The sequence below is a fragment of the Typopeltis vanoorti genome, chromosome 24, assembly GCF_054136105.1.
Source record: "Typopeltis vanoorti isolate ZY-2024b chromosome 24, IOZ_Tvanoo_1.0, whole genome shotgun sequence".
Lineage (NCBI taxonomy): Eukaryota > Metazoa > Arthropoda > Arachnida > Uropygi > Thelyphonidae > Typopeltis > Typopeltis vanoorti.
Window position 1 is genome coordinate 76,357,086 of NC_143572.1, and position 26,386 is coordinate 76,383,471.

A 26,386-nucleotide genomic window follows, 5' to 3' on the forward strand; every position below is an offset into this window, starting at 1 on the left:
CATCGTTGCAGCTGTGAAATCTAGTGTGTGGGGAGTGGAGTGTAATGGTAGAAAATGGCTTCTTCTGGAATGGACTCTGGATATCCAGATATGATGAATGTCCAGCACTTCTAGGTTATCATGTGCTAGTTCCATGAAACCCAGGACTCCGCACGGAAGAGGACTCTACACCATACAATCGGCCACCATCGATGCACTACAATTCACCATCTGCGTCACGCCATCTACCGCCTACTAATAGTATTTTCAGTTAATTATATGTGTTCTTTCTCTGGCCAATTAGCTTGCATCCCATGCTTATTCAATGCTTCCTATTATCTTTAAGGGCAAGAGTTTTATGTAATCCCCATCGAATATTTTTAATCGGATTCCCTCATTAAGCAAAAGCAGCCTCTTCAATATTCAATGCAAACAAAATTCTAACACTTAAGGCTGGAGATGAGTTTCTTCGTTCATTGCATTGAAAATCATGCTTCTTGTGTAACGAGAAGTGGCTTAGAAAAAATGAAATAATTAATAAGTACCATGTCGAGTTTCTAGAACATTTTTTTTTTCTCGCATTATCCAACCATTACCCATCAATGTTACTTAGTAATATCATAGAGAATGTAGTAGTTTCCTTCTCTCACCCCAAGAGACTTCAGGTCACCAATAAAGAGAATGGCGGCCTTACACTAGCCACGAAAATTATTTAAAGGCTAAAAGGTGTGCTTCCACTTTCTTCCTAGCTATAATTTACTCTGGCATTGTGGCAACGGAAAATGAAATCAGAAATAGAGAAAGAGAGAAATCTTTCATTAACAGCTGCAAGTGAAATGTTGAATTTAGACTTGTGTAACTCTATTCAATGTTATGCGAGCGATAAAATATCATATCACTCTTACACTTTTTATTAATTTATATTTACTTATACCCACCTTTACAAAAGAAGAACTTCCGACACCCGCTGTCATAGTCAGTGTAGATGCCGTCATTTTTATCAGTGCATTTGTTCTCTTCGTACGAATGACTAGCTGGACATTGGACGCTTTCCACGCTATCGCAGCTACTCGTCAGGGCATTGAATAATGTGTTGTTGGCACACCAGAACATTCGGGACTTTCCTGACCGACACACGAAGAATGCGCGGCATCCGCGCTCATAATCCGGATAGCTGCCATCAGATCGGGAAGAACAGTCGAAGTCGGTCGATAGAGTAGGAAATACCGGCTCGGGAATGTACAAGGCACTGCTGGTCTGAAACAAAGAAATCTCAATTTCATTTACTATCGACTGTGACAGGTCTTGTTGGGCCCTTCCTTTCTACAGAAGGAAAGACGAAAAAACTGCTTTGTGTATCCTCCCCTTCATTTGTTTAAAATAAAAATCAGTTTAAAATTTTATTTAATATATACATAAGCGATCAAATGCGAAGTAGCTGCAAGAACATTGAAATGTCTCCTAAATAAATGAGTTTTTAAGATTGTAGTAGGAAAAAATCTGAAACTTGTTTTAAGAAGTTATTCCCAAAGAACGTTCGTATACTCTGGCATTTATCTTTTGATGGATGATCTGCAGTCTGTTCACTTACCAGTTGCATGTCATCATCCCCCACAAACTCGCCTCTTGTCCAAATAGCAGTCCTTCCTTCTGGTCCTTTGCCAAGACCATTGGGCACAACATCTGCCTACCCAGGTTTCCACCACCCTCACATCCCAATGATACTGCAGTCACCTCACCAAAAGACAAGACAAACTTACTGATATCACTTTTTTCTTCCAATTCCTCCATTGATGACCTAGGTAAAGTCCCTTCCACTCCACAAATAACAACTCCTTTCGTCTTCCATAGTCTTCCAACAAAAAAGAATCCATGTTTCAGTAAGGAAATACCGTGAGTAGACATATAAATTAAAATTACAATAACGGAATTAACTTACGTAAAATATTATTTATTAGTAGAATTTTCGCCTGAAATTTTTAGGCAAAAATTCTACTAATAAATAACATTTTACTTGAATTAATTCCGTTATTATAATTTTAATTAATACGAAATCCGAAGAATCCTAATAACCTAAACACAAACAAGACATCTGGTACTGATGGTATCCCACCAATTGCGTTAAAAAATTGTTCTCCAGAATTAACACCTATCCTGTATCGCCTCTTCAATCTATCCTATTAAACTGGAGCAGGTCCACATCCCCACATCCTGCCCATCCCAAAGAAAGGTGATAAAAGTCAAGAAACGAACTGTCATCCAATTGCTCTCACTTCTGTTCTCTCAAATATTATGGAAAAGGTCACCAACAACCAACTCTTGAACCCAGTAGTATGGATTCCACTACTTGCGATCTACAGTTGATCTTCTTGCTTTCACTACCCATCTATGGACTCAGGCCATGGAAAAATTTGGAAAAACTCACGTGGTTGCCCTTGACATTACAAAGGCATTTTATCGGGTTTGAGGCAAGGGCCTACTCACCAAACTGCAATCACATGATCTGCCATGAACCACTCTGTAACTGGTTCGCTTTCTTACTGGTTGCTCACTACGTTTCGTGGTGGACGGTTTCATCTCCTCAGATTTCTCCACCAATGTAGGAGTACCCCAGGGTTCTATTCTTTCAGCCACTATTTCCTCTTGCATATAAGTGACCTGCTCTCACAGACCTCCAATCCTGTCAGTGGCCGATGACAGTATACTTCATTCCTCCTTTTCATTCGACAAACATTGTAGTACTCAAGTGTTATAATCCTCAAGATCTACCACGACTAGGAACCTGAACTCAGATCTAGCTATATCCTAGTTGGGCCAGGATAACTTTGTATACTTCAATGCTACCAATCAGTTCTGTCTTATCTCTCGCAAGAAAGAGCTCGCATCCATGCCCTTACCTTCAGTAATACTGAGATATCCAAACAAGATCAGATTTCTCTTCGTGGACTGACCTACATCTCTGATATTTCCTGGCACAACCACATTTCAACTATCGCTTCTGCAGCCTCCAAAAATTTGGTCTATTATTTCGCACAAGACGCTACTTGATACCTTCACACCTGCTAACTTTATACAAAGCCCAAATCCTTCCAGCCATGGAATATTGCTCCTATTAATTAGCGGAATTGCCCTCTTCTGGATAAGAGGGCAGGCAATCCTGCTTATTAATGACCCCTCTCTCACAAACTTTCTTCAATCTCTCTCTCACAGAGACATTCAGTGTCTGCCTTGTGCCTCTTCTACAGATACTTTCATGGTCAGTGCTTTGCTGAATTGGCCGCTATTATTCCTCCACTCTCCTCCAAAATCATCAAAACAAGAGCCAATGCTAACCAACACCCTTTTACAGTCCATCTTGAAACTCACCGAACCATCTTCACTGTCTCCTCCTTCATTCGATCTACTTCTGTCCTTTGGAACAGTCTCCCCATTCTGCCTTCCCCAAAGATTACAGTCCTCAGCTGTTCAAGCAAATTGTGCACAGACTCCTCCTCTCATCTATTGCTCTTGCCCACATATGGTAGTCATGTGCTATAGGTCTTGTGACCTTTCGCGTGTGGATCAGATATAAGTCATATCTGATTTATATCTGATCAATACTATTTCTGCAAAATCACCTAAAAAGTTACAATTTGTAGTTGGCAAAAATATATTGTATGAGGTCTCTGTTCAATTTCACTTCAGTTTGCTAGCGACCTGAAAACTGCTGAAAAAACGGTGCGGCTTGATAACATTTGCAGCTTTCTTCTTCAAACAGTACAGGTCGCGCGACTTTCAAAGTATTTTAATTAGCTCAAGGGTGGAAACAATCTATGGCCTGAGTGTCGTATTTTACTCATCCCTGCTCTGGTTAAAATCCTTTTCCACCTCTTCAACTTTTGTTCTAATCCCCTAAGCGAGTCGAGAGCAGCATTTATTCTTCGCTAGACTTTAGAATCCACCTTAGTTTGTGGAGGGGGGGGGGGGAACAAGCTGTCAGAAATGTTATTTGCATGCGTAGACTGGAGTGAGAGACCGAAGAAGCCGCTTCGAGTAAGATTGGGTAGGTGAGGGATTTCGCTTGGCTGCTTACTCTGATGTCGAATGAGGGGGTGGGATATTCGGAGTGCATGTCTGGCATCTCTCGAAGAGTATTGCTCACATTGAGAAGAGGAAAGGGTAAAGCTAAAAGAAAGAGCTCCTTCTCTGAGGATTAGGCCATCTACCACTTGAGGCCTCCCCTTAAGCAGTTTAAACAGGACAGAGGTGATCTCCCACTTAGGTTAAAGTGCGTTGAAGGTGTGCTCAAGGAAACAAGAAAAATTCCTATTCTCCATCCTTTGTAAGATAATTGCAGTAACCTGTTTTTCCGCTGTTTAGTCGCTTCTCGGGTGACTGCCTTTCTAAAGGTCACACAATGCGAGTGAGTAAATCTTTACATAATAGCATTGGCAGAAAAGACAACTACACGGGAAAGACTGTGACAAAAGCCCTATTCTATTTCTGGTGATATGCATTCAAGTAATATTTCAATGTAATTTTTATGACCTCGACACGCACACACACGCGCGTCATGTTCAAGCTATAAGTGTATCTGACATTCATTTCTTGATCATCCGCAACTATGGAGTGATACCCACAATACACTATTCGTGGATTTGAAATTTTTTCTTAAACGATTTTTATAAATCCACTGAATTCCCATATTTATTATGCAAGCTCTTCAAGATTAGTGCAGAAGACAAATATCACATTTATTTCTTTTATTAATACAGGGTGGCCCGTAACACAAGAAGGGGTTTAAACATTTAATATTTATTATTTATTATTATTATTTTTTGTTATAATGAAATACAGAACCTGGAGATGTAATTTTTTTTTTCTATTAGTTGTGAAAAAACCACATCACTTAAATGAGGGAGATAGCTCGGTTGCGCAGAGTGATACATAGGACGTAGTGGCAGCTTGAGAGATTACAAAAATGTCTACCAAGTGGATCAGCAAGTTTGTGATAACAAGAAGCAAGTTTGTGATAACATAAATGACAACAAGATCGGGAGTGAAAGAAAAATTAAGGAGCGAGTGTTATATGGTGATCAGTGGTAAAAGGTGTAATGGACGACAGTTTGACAAAATCGTGCTTTCCGGGCGGGAAAATTAATAATGTAAGAGTGAGGTTAATATTATACCGAAGCATAAGGTGAAAGAAATGATAGTAGTGGCCAAAACGAATGATTTAAAAGATGAAAGATTTGCTATGAGAGAGAGAGAGAACTTGAAAGAATTACTAGAGGCAGCGAAAGGAAAGAGTGAGAAAGTTAAGATAGTTAAACTGCTGCCGCAGTATGAAAGAGTGGAGTGGAGAAGCAGGACTATAATTGCGAATGATTCTATGCATAGGTCAGGAAAGACAGGAAGAAAAGAATAGGGGAGGTGTGTCATTGATAATAGCTAATGAACTGCAGCCAAAGAGAATAGAAGTTCAACTTCAGAATAGTGAAAATAGCACATTTGAGGCTATCTGGTGTCAGATTGAGGTCAGCAGAACAAAATTTACAGTTGGGTGCTGCTATCAGGCGACAGAATAGATGATGGAGACAGTATGCATAGGATGCATAGGCAAATAGACTCAATGAGTAGAAGGAGGGTAATTATTATGGAGGATTTCAACTATGGTAACATTGATTGGAGGGAGGAGAGGACAAATGGGAGGAAGGAAATGAATTTTATGAGTTACTAAGGGATAACTACCTGAGACAGCATGTAATGAAATATACTAGGGGCTCGAGAGTGCTTGACCTAGTAATTGCATCTAGGAAATTGACTATTATGAATATGACCACGTTGCCACCAATTGGTGAGAGTGATCATAATGTCTTGACCTGGGAGGTGGCTAAATGTGTGTAATTTTCGATTAAGACAGGGTACATGTGGAATTACCGAGCTGGTAAGTATGATGAACTTAGGAGATTGCTTGAATCAGTGTCATAGCATGTTAACATGTTCATTGCCAATCACGCGATATCGCGCGATGCGAGTTCTCACCAAACGGCCGATCACGCGTTATTGCATTGACGTCGCTAACTAAATAAAAAAATAAAAAAAAATTTGGCCACCACACGAAATTCCAATTTTCAGCTTGGCAATGAACGATACGCGTGATGCGAGTTCCCACCAAACGGCCGATCACGCGTTATCGCGTGGACGTCGCTAACTAAATAAAAAAATAAAAAAAATTTGGCCACCTCACGAAATTCTAATTTTCAGCATGGGAAGTGGTTAAGGAGTGTTTGAGGGAGATAATGGCTGACTGCATACCCAGACACCAGAGAGTAAATCAAGTGGGAGTTAAATGGATGAATAACACCATTAAGCTTGAGCTGCAAAAAAAAAGAAACAATTGTGGATGAAATTTAAGGAGAAAGGTGACTTGCAGGCACACGCAACACAGTACAAAGTACAGGCCAGATGGGTAACTAGTGTGGTAAGAAAAGCTAAAGCAGATTATGAAAGCAAATTAGCAATGCAAGCTAAAGTAAATCCCAAACAGTTCTTTCGATATGTTGCAAGTAAAAGAAAAATGAATCCGGCAAAATGATTCTAAGGAATGCCGATGGCAGGGAGGTAACTGAATCTGATGAAATAGTAGAATTACTAAGCAAACACTTTGCAAGAGTATATCATCCAGGTAGTGATATTGCAGAAATGAGAAAACGAATGGCTGATACATGAATTGAAGTGAATGAAATGGAGGTGAATAGTATATTACAGAGCCTTAATGTAAATACATCTGTGCGATTGGATGGAATACCAGCTCGAGTCTTACGTGAAGCGGCAAAGGAATTGTCAGTTTCCTTGATCATATTGTTTAATTTAAGTCTCAGCTCTAGGTTAGTCCCGAGGAGGTAGTAAGCGTTCCATTGCATAAAGGAGGTTCCAAGACTGCTGTTGCAAATTACCTAGCGATCAGCACATCAGGAATTGTTGTCAAGGTTTTGGAGATATTAGTCAACAGCAAAATACAGGAATGGATAGATGAAAATGGGATACTGTATGGAGGACAGCATGGTTTTGTGAAGGGGTAGATCATGCCTCGGTATCTTGCTCACGTTTTATGACACAGTAACGGCTGAACTGGATAAGGGTAATGGGTTTACAGTGATTCTGCTGGACCTTGCTAAGGGCTTTGACTGGATACCACATGGAATTCTAATCAGTAAGCTGCAGCATATGGGGATGGATATAGGGTTGGTGAGATGGTTAGGAGGGTGGTTGATGGAGAGATATCAGAGAGTAGTTTATTCAGGGGTAGAGTCCAAAAGACGGCCTGTGACTAGTGGTGTGCCGCAGGGTTCTGTTCTTGGACCACTGCTATTTAATTTGTTCATTAATGATATAGGAAAGGATCTGAGAGGAATTGTTCATTTGTTTGCTGATGATGCAAAGTTAGGTAGAGCAATAGTGAATGCACAGGATGTCAAAATATTGCATAATGATTTGGATATCTGGGCTAATGAGAATGCATGTCAGTTTAATGTAGCAAAGTGTAAGGTTATGGATTTTGGGGTGAAAAAATTAGCAGCAGTATATCACATTAGTGGAACTGTACTCCAGGAGGTTGACGAAGTCAGACATTTGGGTGTGTGTTGATGGATGGAGTTTAGGGGCACATAGCAAAAGTGGCTGAATCAGCTCATCAGATCACTTGGTTACTGAAGAATACTTTTACAAGCAGAGATAAACAAGTTATTGTTCCTCTTTACTGAGCCATGATAAGACCCCACCTTGACTACTGTGCCCAGATCTGGGCCCCTGGGTTTTTTCTTGATGGGGAGGAGGTAGAGGATCTAGAGGCGAATGACCAAGATGAGAGTTGGTCTATGGAATGAACCTTACGAGAACAGGTTGAAGTTCTGTGGGTTACAGAAATTGGTTGAGAGGCAGAAAATGGGTGTATGATTGAGACATTGAAATTACTGAAGGATTTTTATAAGGCTAATTCATAGGAAATTTTTCAAAACAGGTGTGGTGATGGGAGAACTAGGGGCCATTCATGGAAACTGAGCAGAAGTATAGTTAGCAAGGGTGTTAGAACTAGGTTTTTTATTTGGAGAGTGGTGAATGAGTGGAATAAGCTGACAGAGTCTGTTGTGGGTGCTATGCGGTGAGTGAGTTGAAGGCAAGGTATGATAGATACTGTGCGAACGCCGAATAATAAAGTCGAGGATAAGAATCTTTAGAAGCCATGAGAGAAAGTGGTTTCGCTTAAAAGAAAATAGTGTGAGGAATCGTTTTAGGGAGAAGGTGTTAGAGAGGATTTCGGATGCACTAGAAAGTGTACAAGATTGGTGGAGACAATTCAAAAGCAATTCTAAGCTGTGCAATTGAGGTGCTTGGTGAAACATCCAGAAAGATTAGAGAGCAGAAGGAGGATTGGTGGTGGAATAATAACGGACAAGAAGCAGTGACGGCTAAGAGGAAGGCAAAGCAGAAGTGGGACGAGTCCAGAGTGGAAGAGGACAGAGAGGAGTACAGAGAGAAAAAGCGAGAAGTCAAGAGAGTTGTTACACAGGTGAAGGTCATGGCATATCAAGACCTTCATGATCAATTAGAAATAAAGGAAGGACAAAGAAAGATTTATCGATTGGCAAAATATAGAAATAAGGACATCGTACATGTGAGGCAGATCAAAGACTCTGGAGGAAGGGTATTAAGGAGGGATGTGGATATAAGAAACAGATGGAGAATATATTTGAGGGGCTTTTGAATGAAGAAAATGCAAGGACTCACAGAGAAGATGTGCAGCCTTATGAGGGGATGATGCAGAACATTAGTAGAGTGGAAGTGAAGGTGGCCATAAGGAGGATGAAAAATGGAAAATCGGTGGGCCCTAATAGGATCTCAGTGTAGGCATGGAAGGCACTGGGGAAAGAGGAAATTGACCTGTTGTGGGACCTGTTAATAAAAGTTTGTCAACAGGAATATACCCGAGGAATGGAGGGAAAGTACACTTGTCCGCATCTACAAGAGTAAAGAGGATGCACAAGATTGTAAGAATTACAGAGGAATAAAGTTGATGTCCCATACAATTAAAATCCTAGAGAGGGTTCTAGATGGAAGACTGAGGAAGGAGGTGGAGATTGCAAAGGAGTAATTTGGCTTCATGCCTGGTCGATCGACGATAGATCCTATCTTTGGGTTACCACGGATGATGGAAAAGTTTCGAGAGAAGCAATGGGAGCTACATCTGGTATTTATTGATAAAGAGAAAGCGCATGATAGAGTACCAAGGCAAGAAGTCTGGAGGTGTCTGAGGGAGAAGAGGGTACCGGAGAAATAAGTCATGCTGGTGCAGGAGATGTACAGAAATGTGAAGACAAGAGTTCGAACCTGCCTGGGAGAGACAGAAATGGAGGTGGTGAGGGAGGAGGTGAGAAAAGAAGCGCCTTGGACTATGCTGTATGCAGATGACATCGTACTGTGTGCAGAATCAAGAGAAGTGGCAACTAAACTGGAAAGTTGGAGGAAAGTACTGGAAGAGAGAGGTATGAGACTGAGCAGAAGACAGAGTATGTGTTGCAAAGTGGATGGCAGCCAGGAGACAGATCTGGAGATGGAAGGAAATGTCATCAGGAAGGTCAGTGACTTTAGATACTTAGGTTCAACAATGAAAGAAGATGGTGAGGCTGAGAAGGAAGTGGGATGCAGGAGACAAGCAGGATGGAGGAACTAGAGAGATGGCTGGAGTGCTATGCGATAAGAGGGTGCCGATCAATCTAAAAGGCAAAATCTACAGGACAGTAGTGAGACCAGCTATGACGTATGCTATGGATACTGTGGCCCTGAGGAAAAATAACATCAGCAGGATGGAGGCAGCGGAGATGAGAATGCTTAGGTGGATGTGCGGTGTGACCAGAAAGGATCGTCTGAGAAATGATTATGTAAGGGAAACGGTGAAAGTTACGAACTTAGGAGCAAAGATACAGGAGGGAAAGTTGAGATGGTTTGGTCATGTGATGAGGAGGAAGAACGAGTATGTCGGAAGAAAGGTCATGCAAATAGATGTGCAGGGGGGGGGAGGAAGCGCGAGTGGCCAAAGAAGAGATGGAGGGAGGTGGTGGTGGAGGAGGACTTGGGAATGAAGAACTTGTGTGGTTACAGCCCAAGACAGGAGGTTGTGGAGGAGACCACCACATTCATCGACCCTACTTAAGTGGGAAAAGCCGCAGAAGAAGAAAAAGAATTAAATGAAAGGAGAAATGAAGACCATTATTATTATGATTATTACGGGACACCCCGAAGAATGCATTGCGGAAGAACATCATCACAGAGCCTACAGTCCAACTACTTCATCCTCCATTTACGCACTACACCATCTTCTACACACACACTTACAGTAAAACTATGGAAGTTAGAGGGAAAAAAAGGATAGTTAAGTGTGAAGGGGAATAAAACAGTATCCTTAACAAGCGTTTACCTCAATCTTTTGTATTAATAAAGATTCTTGACGAAAGAAAGCTGCGCATAAGTTGTGGAAATGAAAGTTGCCCACTTATGTTTGCAGATGAGTTTTTCACTAATCAATAGTCTTTGTCACTATTTTGGAAGAATCTCGAAGTTTAAAAATAGGATGGATATGGCCTGAAATGTGGGGCAGATGCATCGGATTAGAAATGTCTAGAAATAATGACAGAAGTCCGATTTTTCGTTCTTATTTCATAATTCCACACAGCTAGAAAAAAGACTATTGCAAGTTCGATGCTAGTTACCCACTAGAGGATATTTCTCTCTCTCTCTCTCATAGATTCTCATATATATACCGTATTTGCTGGCGTATTAGACTCACCCCCTTTTTTGTACACATTTTTTGGGAAAAAACGTTATCACTGAATATTCTAATGAATTTACAGTATTTCAAATATAAAGTAATAAGTCTACTTTCAACAAATACCTACTCTAACTAACTTTTGTGCCCTTGGAATCCACAGTTTTGTTTGAGGGCACATCAAAAGTCAGCGGAACCTTGTCCATGTTTCCTATTTGCGCAAGGTCAAAATTTTCTCGTTTCCTTTCGTTAATGACGAATCAATGAAATTCAATAAATTATTCTTCATATTCAGCTGGCATTTTTGCGATATTTGTTGTTTCAGTCCGCATATATAGCTGGTTTCTCTTCATGAATCTTGAACACCATGATGTTGATTCAATAAAGTTGGCGATCCCTCTGTTAGGCTATCGCTTTCGCTTGATGAATAATCATTTTTGTAGACAGTGAAAGTCCCGCTTTTCTGTGGTCTAAAATCCAAGTATTCAGCTCTGCCTCAAGTTCTGGCCATTTTGCAGTTCCACTTCGTAGGTTATGTTTACTGTGAGTTGCTTTTTTTAAATCCTCTTCCTGATTCCACCAAGCTTTTATCGTTTTCTCCGTTCGGGGTGGTCCGAAATGCCTCTCTGCAGCCCTGTTTCCATGTTCTTTAGTATGCGCAATCACACGTAGCTTGTATGCAATACTGTAGCAATGCCGACGTTTTTCAGCCATAATTTGCCAAGAAATTTAGAGAAAATTTAACGGCAGAAATTTATCACCGTCCACAACAACTGCGACAACAATTGGAAAGTTTAAACGAACAGGAACACAGTTGTGCTCGTCGATGACAGCGCATGCGCATCCACTGAACTCTACGTAACTGGAATGCTCTCACACACAGTAAGGAAGCAAGAAAGAAATTGCGTAATTGGAACAGAGAAAATTTCCAGAAATGAAAGTAATAAAAAACTGAGTATCTGCGTATAAGATGCACCCTGTTTTTCAGACCTATTTTCAAACAAAAAAAAAGTGCGTCTTATACACCGGCAAATACGGTATGTACTTGCCGGTGTATAAGACGTATAATACGTGTATATATGACAGCGCATGCGCATCCACTGAACTCTACTCTAATATTTATAGTAGTTTCCGCCTCCCACGGTAGGCGGAAACTACTTTTATTCACTATAATATTATTTATTACTCATTGAGGGAAGTATGAGCAGTATATTGTGAATAGTAGTTATTGTGAGCCTCCCACGATGAATCCTGAACTCCATGGAAATTTCCAATTAATAATAATTAATTAATATTTCGCTACAATAAGCACCCGCTTATTGTAGCGAAATATTAATTGAATAAAATAAAATAAATGACTGTTAGTAATAACAATAATCGAATTGCTGTAATAACTAATGAACATGTAAAATGCTCACTTTCCGATTATCTTTGGTTATATACGCGAGATGTTTTGTACATTTCGCAGCTAACATGCAGTTGCAAAACCAATCTTCGTAAAAATTATTTTCTTACCTGTGCGAATGCAGCGCTCCAACAAAGAGTGAGAAAAGCAGCACCTGGTGGAAAAGACAACTAAATAAATACAACATTTTTTATTTCTTCTAAATATTGTGTTAAGATGAACAATGCCAGCATAGCGTCAATACAATACTACATAAGTATCCAATTAAAAGCTATTTAATTCTTAAATAGCTTTAATAAGTAATCTGTGTATAAAGATAAGTAGATTTATTTTCCTGAATGAAATTTTATAAATTCCACGAATGTTATATATATGGACTTATCAAATATGCATCGATTTTTTTTTTTATAATTCCATATATCTGGTATATTTAAGATGCCAGTGGACGGTGTGTATCTTTAGTGAGTGTTTTCAAGAAGTGTACGATGGACAGCAAAGACTTACATCAAAGATCCACCTTTAATGAGTCTTTGACTTGGTGAAGGTGCCCATATAATAAAAATAATAACTGTAATTATTATTATTCAAACTAATTTACATCGAAACTTATTTTTCTTAATCTGGTTGAAAGTTCATTAGAAATTCTTAAAAATTACATGTTGTTCTAAGAGGGGTTCGAAATTTTTGATATTCTTCATCTTTAGATAAGGCGACCTTGTTAAGTGAGGCTGATTTCTTGCAGAGCTCTTCTTATATTGAGAAATTTATGTATCATTCACAAAATGGCTTTTTGCAACCAACTAATGTGGTTTTACATAAACCGAGCTAATGCTATGATAGGGCAGTTAGTTTGTAGATAATTTTCTCTGCGTTGTTTTTCACTGCGTGTATTCTCTGGTTGGTTTGTCTGTTGGGTGGAAAATGGTGGAACTCGGATTCCACCCTCTCGTGCAAAATGTGAGTTTGGAGAGGACAGCAAGCCGTGTTGTTGGGCACTGTTGCTTAATATTACAGAGAAAGAGAACGAAGGAAAATAGAAGTGTCATGTTCGATGTTTCATTGCAAATCCCTATAATTCCGAATTCGTGCATTTTGTCATTTAAGACATTAGGATCGAATCCGAGACTTTTTGTCTCTGTCCAGTAATACTTTTCTTTGTCTGATCCGGATGCGATATTCTGTTTCCATGAACACAAGTATTGACATCAAGAACGAAAACAGATGAGTTCCCCGCACACACTTAGATCAGCCTTAAGGTGCTGAACGCCACTACTTCCATATTTTAGGCGTCAGAGGTCAATTTATGCCACCACTAGAGGGCACTTTCTATAATCGATTGTGATAACAGTGGGCGGTGAAAACAGAAATGAAAACATAGAAAAGAAAAAGGAGCGATAAGTTCTTATAGCACAAATTTGAGTCATATAGAATCGAACGCAATTTGTTCACTTAATTCCAAGATATTTGGTCGTGCTGTTTTTTTTAGTAGATTTCCTCAAATTTGCTACTACCCCTCCATTTTTCATTTCAGGTTATCAGAGCTTAATAAGACTGTAGACTTAACAAATACGGATGTGTAACTTCCGTATTTATTAAGGTGGTACAAAAGCGTTTCAAAGTCGCTTCCAAGACCCTCAAATTTTCCTTGCTTCTGTTTACAGATTAAAAGTTTTGTTTTCGGAGAAAAGTACCACTCGCTGCATGATTACGCAACCATCGGACATTTCTTCGTTTACATAAGAAAAACTTTCCCCAGAAACAAGTCAGTCTCCACTTGCACGAAACAGAATGAAAAAAGTTTGCGCTGGAAAGCGGGGGACAGTGACCTGCATTTTCATATTTGCGCATATTCAGGCGGAACACAGCAAAGAAAAGCACCTTTCTTTACTCGAAGAGTCGCCAAGGAAACCAGTCGCGCAGGGTGAGCACCGGTAGCCAGTCGGCTTATGTGGGCCAGTGGGACACCGAGTTATGCGAAAGCGCTTGCTGGAGGCCAACTGGAAAAAGTCGTCTCTCTTCTCGTCAAGAAGAAGAAAGATTTCAAAGAGAATGGCATTTTTAGCCACTGCACGCACCTTGAATACAGATGGATTGGATAACGTCATTTATGCTTATCGTAGTAACAGAAGAAGACCTTGAAATAGCAACATGCGCACTTTCCGACTAATTCACTGGCTCTGATGATACTACTCATCCCATAAAGAATCTCTCTCTCTCTCTCTCTCTCTCTCTCTCTCTCTCTCTCTCTCTCTCTCTCTCTCTCTGCCTCTTTTCATTAAGATAATTCATCTTGATTAATTAACAGGTCGTTGACTGTGCATTCAGGTTATTCGGGTCTTGGCCTCTTATTTCATTTCGTTACTTAAATATTCCACACTTAGAAACCGAGTCTTTTCCATTGGGATGTTTAAAAAAAAAGTCTTCAGGAAATTAAAAATAAGACCACCTTTCAGCCCACACGAACGCGTGCATAAAGAATTCGGACAAAATGAATTTCGAAGGGGAGGTTAAGCAGCCTGTTGTTATTAGAAGCTGCACCTGAGTAAGTAATCATAGTGACACTCGAAATCCATGAGATTTTAGAGGACCGATTTTTTTTTTTTTCATTGTGAATAAATAAATAAAACCCCCATACGTCATGAAAATGTCTGATATTGCTTTACAAGTAACCTTTGCCATCATTTCTGACTAAGCGATGTTTTATTTGCTTTTAAAAAGTGCCCGAAGTGTGTGTGACACGTACCTACTAATCCTGATTTTTCCTTTCAGTCTTTTCCGACCGTAGGTAACTTTGTAGGCATTGCCCACAAAGTATTTCTGGTGAGATTTTTTTACAGGGTAATTCACCACTGATTTCCCCAACCCCCCAATTCTATCCGGGCTCGGGACCGCATATAGCTGTGACGTATTCATTACTATAATCTATGTGTGTGTTACGGGACCATGTTTGTCTGTTCTGGGGAATGACGAAAAACCCGAGTTTCTGGGTGAAAAAAACCCTACCTCCGTATGAGACTGGCTAACTCAACGTTTCTTCAAAAAAGACCAGATAAAGTTCCTCACGTCAGTGACGGGAATCGAACCCAGGTCTTTCCAAACAAAGGGCTTCGTCTATACTGAGCGAGCTACGGAGGCTCCGTACATACTAGGTATACTAAATAGACGTACACTACCTGTAGAGGGGGGGGGGGTAAAAACGAACATTGCACTGGGATCATCCCAGTTCGTGGGATCTTTTTTCACCATTGTTCAAACCTGAGGGAGTAAGGAATGAGGGAGCGGGATCCCTTATAAAGACCGATACGTACTCTCTTCTTATTGCAGCATACTAAAGTGGGCTTTTCGATTCCCTCAACACCCTCTTTCTCTGGGACTTCATTCCAAGATTTTCCGAGTCTTCTCGATCTGTAACCATCTTTTTCACTCATAACACTTTCACAAAAGCCGATTTATATGAAAATGGGATTAATAAACCTGATATTTGGATAAAGAACACATTGTTTTGTGGTTCAAAACAAAACAACAAAAGAGGAACCCCTTTGAAATATCCTACTTGTAAACTTGAAGAAGCTTGAAAACATTCCAAGTTTGATCTGTGGATCATGGTTTCTGAATTTTGTAATCCTTAAAGCCCAAGTCCCTTGTATTATTATTCATTTAATGCTAAAGGCTTTTATCCTTTTTTTTTCTTTTTTACTTTTTGATAGGACAGGCTGTAAATATTAGGTTTCATTTGTATTCTTAATATTTAGATATACTAGTAATAGTTGTACCTCTCGTGTTTGCGATATATACATATATACAATGTATCAGGGGCGCGCCGGGCATGTGCAATGCACACAGGCGCCAGGATAGTAAAGGCGCCAAAGAGGAGGAAATACTTTTAAAAAAACGTTTTTTCAAAGTAATTTTTTTATTGGAGGGGGGGATAGGGGCGCCAACTAAAGTTTTGCACACAGGCGCCGGACACTGTGGTGCGCCTCTGCACTGTATATAAACGTAATGTACATCTGTTTGTGTCTTTCCTTTCTTATGTCCTGTTATCCTCTTAACGTTTCAGGTGTTCGCATAATTTTGCGCTGATTAAGACAACTGGCAAAGCAGGTCTCGCCAGCTACGAAACTTGCACGTGATGCTTGTAGCGTGCTTCACACGAAAAGAGAAAAGTATAAACATCCGATAGACACTGTCTCGGAAAGACGATAATCTCTACTAATCAGAGCTACGCCCATGCGCAAGTTGTTGAGCTATAAAAAGACTAAAGACGAAGACCTTGAGAGTTGTCGACTAGAGCCTTTGGGTTTATTACGTCATTTCTGGTGTGACGTAGTCCAAGAATTAATACATTTTGAATGACTCTTCCATAAATTACATAATACGCGAGGAAGGGGAGTTGTGGTTTGATGACAACGAGGAGGGTAAGCGAAAGGTTGCCTAACAAAAATGTTTCTCAAAATTCAAAACTTATTTTAGCAAGTTTTTATGATCCATTTAGAAACATGAATCTGCATGGATCAATAATCATTATGGTTTATTAACGACCTTTTGCCTTTCACATCTTAATCCAACAATTCCAATGCGTAAAGCTGGAACATAAATCGTTTAAAAACAACACTATGAGTGATTCTTAATGGCGCTTACACACGTTTAGATGCAATTAACAGTTAAAAATTCAATAAAAAATTAATGACTTTTTCGGTTTTTCAACGTAGGTCAAGCAGCATGGCTTTCCACGAAACGTACCACATAAAGCCCCAAGTGCATTCCTCAAATCAAGCTCATAAATGGAGTCCGTACCCATCTTTGTGGCTGCTGTTTGTAATGCACGGAATTACTCATTCGGGTGGAGAAAGTGGAACATTATTTGTCGGTGAGGTCATTCTCATAACGTCAAAAGCAGCTGAGTGAGTGTAACCATTTCGGACGGGGAAGGCTGGATTATGAGGAAAAATAGCTTGAAGCCAAATCATCCAAATGGGGGGGAGAGAGAATATCCGAAAACAATAGGCAACAAAATGAACGCAACTTTAGAAAAACAATAATGTAGCGTAGTCTAGGACTGATTAAAAATTTTTATTATTATTACTGCAGATACCCTCTTCTCGCGGAGTAAACTGTCATAGAATTGGAATAAACAAACAAACAGTTCGACGGCTGGTCGATGCCAGTGTTTAGCACTTGTGTGATTTGCTGTTCAAAAATTACGCACAGTTTGTGGCAATCTCCGATGGTAATGCACTTGCTGAATGGCATGGTCCCAAGAAAGATTGGTTGGTCTTAACTATAGCCTATAATTTAAATTTAGAAGAGCTTATAAACAGTTTTATTGTGCGATATCCCCGTAGAGCATTTAATTAATATTATTATGGAATCGTTTTGCATTAATGTTTCTCTTGTAATAAAAACAAAACAGCAATTGGAGATTTTCTTATATTTTTGTCTTATAATCCATCAGGGGCGATATTTAATGGTTTGTCTCAGGGCGAGATCTAATCTGGCGAAGGCCCTGTGGGTGCTCCATCACGAAGGAGATTTTTCATCAGCAGAGCGTGAATTGAGTGGAACCAAAAACACCGAGAACTGCGTTCATGCAAAAGAAGTGCTTTCACAAAACCGAGAAAGAGAGCCGAACTTGGTTAGTGTAAAACAAGAATGGGTGTTGAATTTTCCGAAAAAAAAAACAATCTAAAAACCTTTTTCAATGAATCATAGGAAACTTCTGTTTTCGCTTTGTATTAAAAAGGCAAAACAATGTTTGCACTTTTTGAAAGTTTGGAATTCTCATCTCTGGTGAGAAATGTGTGTAGCAAGCAGCCGATATTCAACTGAAACTTAACCGAAAGCACTTAAAAAAAAAAAACTTCCGAAATCATGACAGATACCGCACTACATTTTCGAAAGACTGACTTTCTGTGCAAAAACTTTACAAAGTAATGATTCGCACTTAATATCCTTTCTTGGAGCACCCTGGAGCCTTCGTAGCTCAGTCAGTATAGACGAAGCCTTTGGTCGGAAAGACCTGGGTTCGATTCCCGTGAGTGATGTGAGGAATTTATCTGGTCTCTTTCGACTAAAGGTGAGTTAGCCAGTCTCATACGGCGGAAGGGTTTTTTTCACCAGGAAACTCGGGTGTTTCGTCCCCCCAGAACAGGCAAACCGGCTCCGTGAACACACATGGATTACAGCCATGAATACGTCCCAGCCATATGCCTGTCCCGAGCCCGGATAAAATTGGGGGTTGGGGAAAGCAATGATGAAGTACGCTGTCAAAATCTCACCAGGAATACTTTGTGGGTAAAGCCTACAAAGTCACCTACGGTCGAAAAACGACTGAAATGGAAAACCAGTCGGAGTACTCCTTAAGATGTACCTCAAGAACAACAAGAACATTCGACACCAGTAGAATGCAACAGTCCCTAGAACTTTCCCACCTCCATTACCCGAAAACCGATTTAATACAGTTCCCTATGCAACTCATTGCTGAACTTTTCATCTCCCTTTGACTGTTGGCCCTCGCCGAAACAACTAAACCTACGAGGTCAGTGGATTAGGAATGTAATTGGTTGCATTCCTGTCTGTCTGCTTCCCAGGATGGAAAAGCTGGGTTTTCGGGAAGAAACACCTTGCAACCTCCGTATTATGACACCAGTTAACTCTCATTAAGTTGAAATGCCCTGGTAAAGAGCCTGCTCATCTGAGAAGGTTTTCGAACCATGTCTTTCTGACCAAAGGACAATCGTCGCTACCGCCTTTGTACAGAGGTTCGTCGTTGTCGGGCAGATGGCCCAGTGGAATGCAAGCAGGGAATGCTAAACGTTTCAGCGAAAGTTTGTGTGCTTGAAATTGCGTGCTTTAATGTTACTTATAACATTATAAGTCAGTATTTAGTGCGCAATATCTCAATCTTTCATTTAAATAAGTTCATAAGCTTAATGTAAAAGGAAGCGGAAGAACTGCAATAAAAAGAAAATTTCGAAATTTCTGTGAATTCTGCTTAGCGAGTGGACTTTTCGAAGAACGAGAACTGAAGTGCTCTTGTTGGGTTTAAGTGATGGTTCACCCTCTTTCTCCGAGTGGTCCAGTGCCTCGTGACCATTTTAGGCAACGACGACCTGCCGGGATTTCCAGATACGAACGAGCCGTCTGAAAGAAAAGGGAGGAATGTCACGTGACGTCCTCAAAAGGCAGCTGCACGTTCGTCAAATGTCATCTCTGACGTCAAGTAAAGGCAATTCAGTTGCGAGATTTCACTCGTAGACTTTCCCCCTCCCCTTATTTTTTTCTTTTCAAAATATTGTTGAAAACGAGCGAGATGCAACTCAAATTGCGACTAGGCGGGTTCTGATTCCCCCTAAAGTTTATGCAATGCAGTATTTAATGATGTTTTTCTGCGTGGGTTTAAATGTCGAAAGTTAGTGAGGTGGCTTCCGCGAAAGAGATTTTTATCGCTTTAGTGTTCAAGGGAATTTCCCGCCATTGTAAACAGCCACAAATTCTTATTCGCAGACACTTTTGAAGCAATCTGCAACAGCGAAGGAGAATTTTTAAGAGTGATTGCGGAGATGACATTGAAGCAAAAGCGGTCAGTTCAACACATGTCAACGATGCTGAAATATACTCTCATTAGTGCCATCCTCGTACAAAAATAATTTAATTAATAAATAAAACAATGCTCCAAAATCAGTCCCACAATTATAAGGATGTTGTCTCTTCTTGAATTTGTAGGACATTCGTGACACACACACGACTGTCTTCGTCCTTCTCCGCATATGAAGATCAGGATCATAATATAAGAAACCAAGCATTGAGAGCACAGAATTAAACTGTAAATTCCTAGTTCTCAACCGCTTTCTTACACTGATATCTTCGACTGTCTTCTCCAAGATGCTAGATAAAAAACTGGTTTATACAATAAATTTCTTCGCAAAATTAAAATCAGTTTAAAGCAATAGAACATGCAACACTGTCGTTCTACGCTGGCTTGACATTTGGCACGATGCATTTAAGCGGATGGATAGGTAGAGAGCCTTGTTGTTTATATGGGCAATTAATATTTGAAGCAGAATCTACTATTCTTACTCATTGAAATGTCAGTTGCATCCATAATTCATTACAAGGAAAGAAGGATGGTCAGAGGTGAGGCAACACGAATTCTATATTAAAAAAAAGATGGAGCTAAAAATTCGAGAACTCTTGCCTTAACATTTCCTCGTTAAACTCTCATACTTTACGACCCCTCTCTGTGCTTCGTCATAATTTCAAACTAGTCGTACCACGAGTGAATTATTGTGTTGACACCAATTTACGCATGCTTCGACGTACTAGTCAGTCTATTAGTTGAAAAAATCTCCACGAGACTTTGAAAGCGTTCACATTCCTGCCGTGATCACACAAGAAAATCCTGCCAAACGACTTAATGCGCATGTGATAAACCAGTCGGGATGCAGATGAGGCTTCCGAGAATCAACCGGAACGAAAAACTGCATTAATATAATCAATGCAGAAAGCAGTAGAAGATGCGTCGAGTATCGCGCGACTCGGTTACCCTGAAGATGATTTTGTTTGTTGCGTTCTTGTTTGCAGAGGGGGAAAAAGCACGAACTGGCGAATGTTATTTTTACGTGTTCTGGGTATGAGGGACAATTGTCTCACGACAGTCCTAATTTTCTCAGAATCCTCTTCTTCTTTCCCCCCCCTCTCCAAATCATTATTTCGTTCGATCCACAATCGCTACAGTTCAATCTGCACAGAACAAAGTCTACAAGACTTGTGTTCTGTGCAGCAGACTTCCTTTAACAGAAAAATGAAATCATCCAATTCCAGGAGGACCTGAAGAAATTATTTAGTCGTTTTACTCTTGCGGTTATCAGTCTTAGATAAGCAAGCCCGGATTAAGGCATGCCATTGCCTTTTTTCTTTCCTAATTAGGAAAGAAACTCGCAGCTTAAATTCCTGACTTACTTTATCCTATGGAAGAAGCGTTCATTTTGCAATTTTCGCTCTATTTAGAACTGAACCACTCTCAGCTGTATGTTTTATAACAGCGTTATAAAATGCAGATAAATCCCTAAAGCAATCTCCAACTTTGGGAACGAACTTTCCAAGTTGTTTTCCTTTGAAGTAAGAGCGCATTTCACGTTGAGACTCAAACGCTTTTTAAATAAACTTACACACATCATTGGCAAGGGAAGATGCTCATACATACTCCCCAGCTGGGAAACCAGTGTCCTCGCGATTTTAAAAGCCCTTTAAAGCTCCGGGAAAGTGACCCGTTTTCCCACTTAAAAGTCACAACTTGCCCACAAGATGTGCTTTACCTAGTATTTTAAACAGCTGTTTTTTTTATATTAAAATTGAAACGAAATAATTGTATAAACCGAAGGTGATAGGACTGGAAATACTAGTCCATTAACCGACTAATATTCGTAAGCGCACCTGCATGACTTAGGACACTAAGGGAATTTCGTAGCAATTATGCTTTTAGATTGGAAACTCTTTGGGTTCAAATCCCTTCTCCAACGAAATAAACCTTTAAATCCGAAGGCGAGTTAACGAGTACGGAGATGAAAGGCTTTCCCTGCCGGAAACAGAAGAACACACAATTAACAGACATACAACCAAAGCAACTGTGGCCACGAGGCCACAGTTGCTTTGGTTGTATGTCTGTTAATTTAATATATATATATATATGTTAAAATCATATATATATATATGAAAATATATATATATATATGACAAAATCATATATATATGTCAAAATCATATATATATATATATATATATGTTAAAATCACATATATATATATATATATATATATATATATATATATATATATATATATATATATATATATATATATATATGTTAAAATCATATATATATATATATATATATATGTTAAAATCATATATATGCTAAAATCATATATATATATATATTAGGATAACCAAGCAATTTTATATGCTTGGTTATTTTAGCACCTAATCCCAAGTATGCAAACAATTAAGTTTGCGCCTGAAACAAAGTTCAAGTCTAAAGATGGTACAGCACCAGGGCAACTCATTGTAAAGCTTTGATCACTATTCTTAGTATTTTCCCATAATGTAAAGCACATCTCACTAGAATATGTATACTGCAATGCATTATGGGTGGGGTCACTATAATGCATTGCAGTATACATCTTCTAGTGAGATGTGCTTTACATTATGGGAAAATACTAAGAATAGTGATCAAAGCTTTACCCACCTTTACAATGAGTTGCCCTGGTGCTGTACCATCTTTAGACTTGAACTTTGTTTCAGGCGCAAACTTAATTGTTTGCATACTTGGGATTAGGTGCTAAAATAACCAAGCATATAAAATTGCTTGGTTATCCTAATATACAATATACCCAAGTTAAAAATTTATTCCCATATATATATATATATATGTTAAAATCATATATATATATATATATATATATATATATATATATATGTTAAAATCATATATATATATATATATATATATATATATATATATATGTTAAAATCATATATATATATATATATATATATATATATATATATGTTAAAATCATATATATATATATATGTTAAAATCATATATATATATATATATGTTAAAATCATATATGTTAAAATCTTGGTATTTCTATTTCTAGCCTAGCTCCCACTGATGAGACCTCAATAAAGGTCGAAACCGGTCTGGGTAGTTGCCCCTTGCCTTTAATACAAAATATTATGCATCCCCTTCTTGGAGATGTGTTTTGGCATTAAGGGTAAATATTAAGATTAGTGAGCAGATCTTATGCCACCTTTACCATGAGTTGCCTTGGTCTTGCACTACCTGTAGGATCAGCTAGACGTGCATCACTTGCAGGCGCAAACTTGACTTGTTTGTTTGTTTGCTTACTTGGGAAATGGAGTAAAACCAGATTTAAAAGAGCTTGGCATTTTTAACACACACACACACACACACACACACACATATATATATATATATATATATATATATATATATATATATATATATATATATATATATATATATATATATATATATGTTAAAATCATATATATATATATAAGTGATGATGCAGCGGTTTAAGCTGCTATATGGCATAATTAAAGAAACTTACTGACTGGAAGAGCCGAGAGAGAGAGAGAGAGAGAGAGACGAAACAGAAAAAAAACTAGGGTAGTGACCTCTTCTCATAATGTAAAACAATATATATACATCTCTTAGGAGCTGGGTTTTACATTATGAAAGAATATTAAAGTTAGTGAGGGAGCTTGCTCTACCTTTGCATGGAGTTGCCCTGGTGTGATACTATCCAAGTGATCATTTATACTTGGGCCTGCCGATATTTTTTTTTCGGCATGAAACGCTATGGATTTCGATCCGAGTTTCGTCCCCGGCTATTAAAACATAAAGGGATTTACCATCCCCCCCTTTCTATTAGGAAAAAAAACTATTTATTACTTGAACGCACAACTAGTTTCGTCTTCTTAGAAGACTTCAGCGGGTGCATAACATGAAAATAGAAATACAAAAATAGGCATTACAAGACAGCAACAGCTATAAATTAACTTGCAAACGTATTGCTGACATTTGAAGGCGTTTGGGATGCTGTGGTATTGTTAGACACGTTCACGTAGGCATGGTCCCATGAACGTCAAAGCTGGACAGCTGAAGAGTGACAATCAGATTGGTTATAGCTAAAGTTAGTATTAAGATGGGCTGCATTGAGGACACTTTCAGTGGATTTCACAATTTTTCTCTCCAGCCCATCGTAGCATCTAAACCTTTTAAGAAAAAGCAGTCAGCTCCTTCCTATTAAAGCCAAGGTTATAGAAAAGGTATATTGATGACGTTTTTCTTTTAATTTGGAGCCATGGACTAAATTCTTTAAAGAAGTTCCGGACCATGTCAACTCAACGCCCAAAAGTACGATTTACATCAGAATTGGAAGATCGAGGTTCTCTTCCACCGTACCTGGATGTTTCTGGCACATGTTTTTCGTGTGTGTCCGAAAAAACTGAAGATGTCTCTTTATAGAAAGGAATCGTGATATGGGTTTTGTTCAACTGAAGGTGGCTTAGTCGATCTCATACGGTGGTAGAAGGTTTTTTCTCCTAGAAACTCTGGTTTTTAATCCTTGAAAATAGTTTCTATTTATAGAAAAAATATTAGTGGTGGTGAGCAGTAGATGGCGTTGTGTGTAGGTGATGATGGTAGTAGCGATTCTGTATAGCTGGTGGATTAAACTGAGACGTTATAGAGTGCCCTCCTTCGATGAACTCTTGGACTCCTTGGAAGTGTCGCGTAATAATAATAATAGCAGTAGAAAACACATATATACAAACAGATACTTTCATGCGCAATCTCATCATCATTTCTACTTTAGGTAAACGTGCTCGCTCCCTCCTTACAACTTCTCAGAAAAACGGCTATCCTAAAGAGATAGTTTAATCCACTTCCTCACCATACTGATGTAAAAGGATTTATATCTCTGCCGTATATCAGCTCCGTTTCACCGATGTTAGCTAAAATTCTCAAGAAATTTAAAATCCGCACTTCTTTTACTCCTCTAACCAAACTACGTTCCTTACTCGGTACACCTAAACGGAAACATGACAACCTAAAAATATCCAGGGGTTTATCGTCTTTGCTGTTACTGCAGTGTGCCCTATTTTGGTCAGACGGAGAAATCCATTGAGTTGCGTATGGCAGAACACGTGAGAGACATCGCGCATGGCAGAAATAGTCAGTCCACTTTCTCATCACGCTCTTCATTTTGCCCACCCTAACGATGAAGATTGTGTCATTCACCCAGTGATGTGTAACAAATCAAAAAACATTTTTAGATGCTTGGAGAGAAGAATTGTGGAATCAACAGAAATTGTCCTCAATCGGATCCATCATAATACTCTTAATACTTAATCCATCTAGATGAAAAGGTGCTGATTAAGCACATTGCTTAATCATCCTTAATTTATTTTGATTTTCGATATGTCGGTATAATGCATGTTGGTAGGTGTCGCTTATTGTTAATTATGAGTGAAGGTCTTGATAGAATTGCGCGCTACAATTATTAGTATTACTATTGTTGCTTTGTTCATTTTCATTCATTCATCTTCAAGGCCCGCCTTTCCTAATTGGGTTGTGGGGGCAACAGCTGCAAGAGGAACTTCCAATGGTCACGATCCTCCGCCACCAAGCTCAGGCGTTCTGGTGGGATTCCCAAACGTGTCCACCCAAGGTTTTAGATATAATCTATCCAGCGAGTCCTTGGCCTTCCATGTCGCCTCCCACCCTCTGGCTTGGCGAAGAGGGCCTGCTGAGGGAGCTTCTCTTGTGGCATTCTGACCAGGTGCCCGTACCAACGTAACTGTGATCTCTCAACACGGAGAAGCAATGGTTGAGTATTGAGGGTTTCCCGATTTGCAGTGCTTCTGACTCTGTCGAGTCTTGTCAGCCCCTCAACCCCTCGAAAGAACCTCATTTCAGCCGCTTGAATTCGTGTTTGATTGTTACTTTGTGCTTAGTTATAAATTGTTTCTGGTTCCAAATGTGTAATTCATGCTGTGTTTGCCACTCGATGAAATTCTTAGAGGAATAGGTAAGAATTTATTATTTACAAACACCCACTAAAGTTAGCACCCACACAGCGGTCTCTAATAGGGATAATTTCACCTCACCTTAAATGATTCGATATATTTGCTTTCCACGTTATGTGTTCAAGCATTCCACATAAAAGGCATGCCTGGCGCTCTCGTCCACTGCATCTTCATACCATTTCCAAGTATTTTCAATATTAAATTTATTATTGATAACAAAATTTAAACAATTCTTACTGGCGGTTACCACAACGTAAATAAAATAAATATTTCATAAACACCTTATAAATTAAAGATTCAAGGTGTAAATTTCAAAACATGAAGCACAACTATTTGGCAAAAAGACTTGGAACAGCGAGTGTTAGTCACCGGTTATGCAGATATCCCATAAACATGTCTTCATAGGTTTTTCTAAAAAAAAGAGAAGAAAAAGTAATAACTATTTCTTAGTGCATTATGAAAGTCGAATATAATCTTCGTTAATTAAATTAACATAGAAAGCTTTAGATTTCCCCTCCTATAAATATATTTTTTTCTTCATTGTCGTATGCAGCTTTCGATCTTCACTGTTCCTG

General features: G+C 39.1%; 1 protein-coding gene across 1 annotated transcript in view; it reads right to left on the reverse strand.

Moving 5' to 3' along the window:
- Positions 1 to 26,386, reverse strand: part of LOC150093416 (uncharacterized) — a 50,686-nt gene that overhangs the window by 10,898 nt on the left and 13,402 nt on the right. The window contains exons 2-3 of the mRNA XM_090413916.1: positions 12,299 to 12,342; positions 918 to 1,236 (exon numbers count right to left, since the gene is read on the reverse strand). Of these exons, the coding sequence (XP_090270042.1) occupies positions 918 to 1,236; positions 12,299 to 12,342 (363 nt within the window). The remainder of the gene's footprint in view (positions 1 to 917; positions 1,237 to 12,298; positions 12,343 to 26,386) is intronic.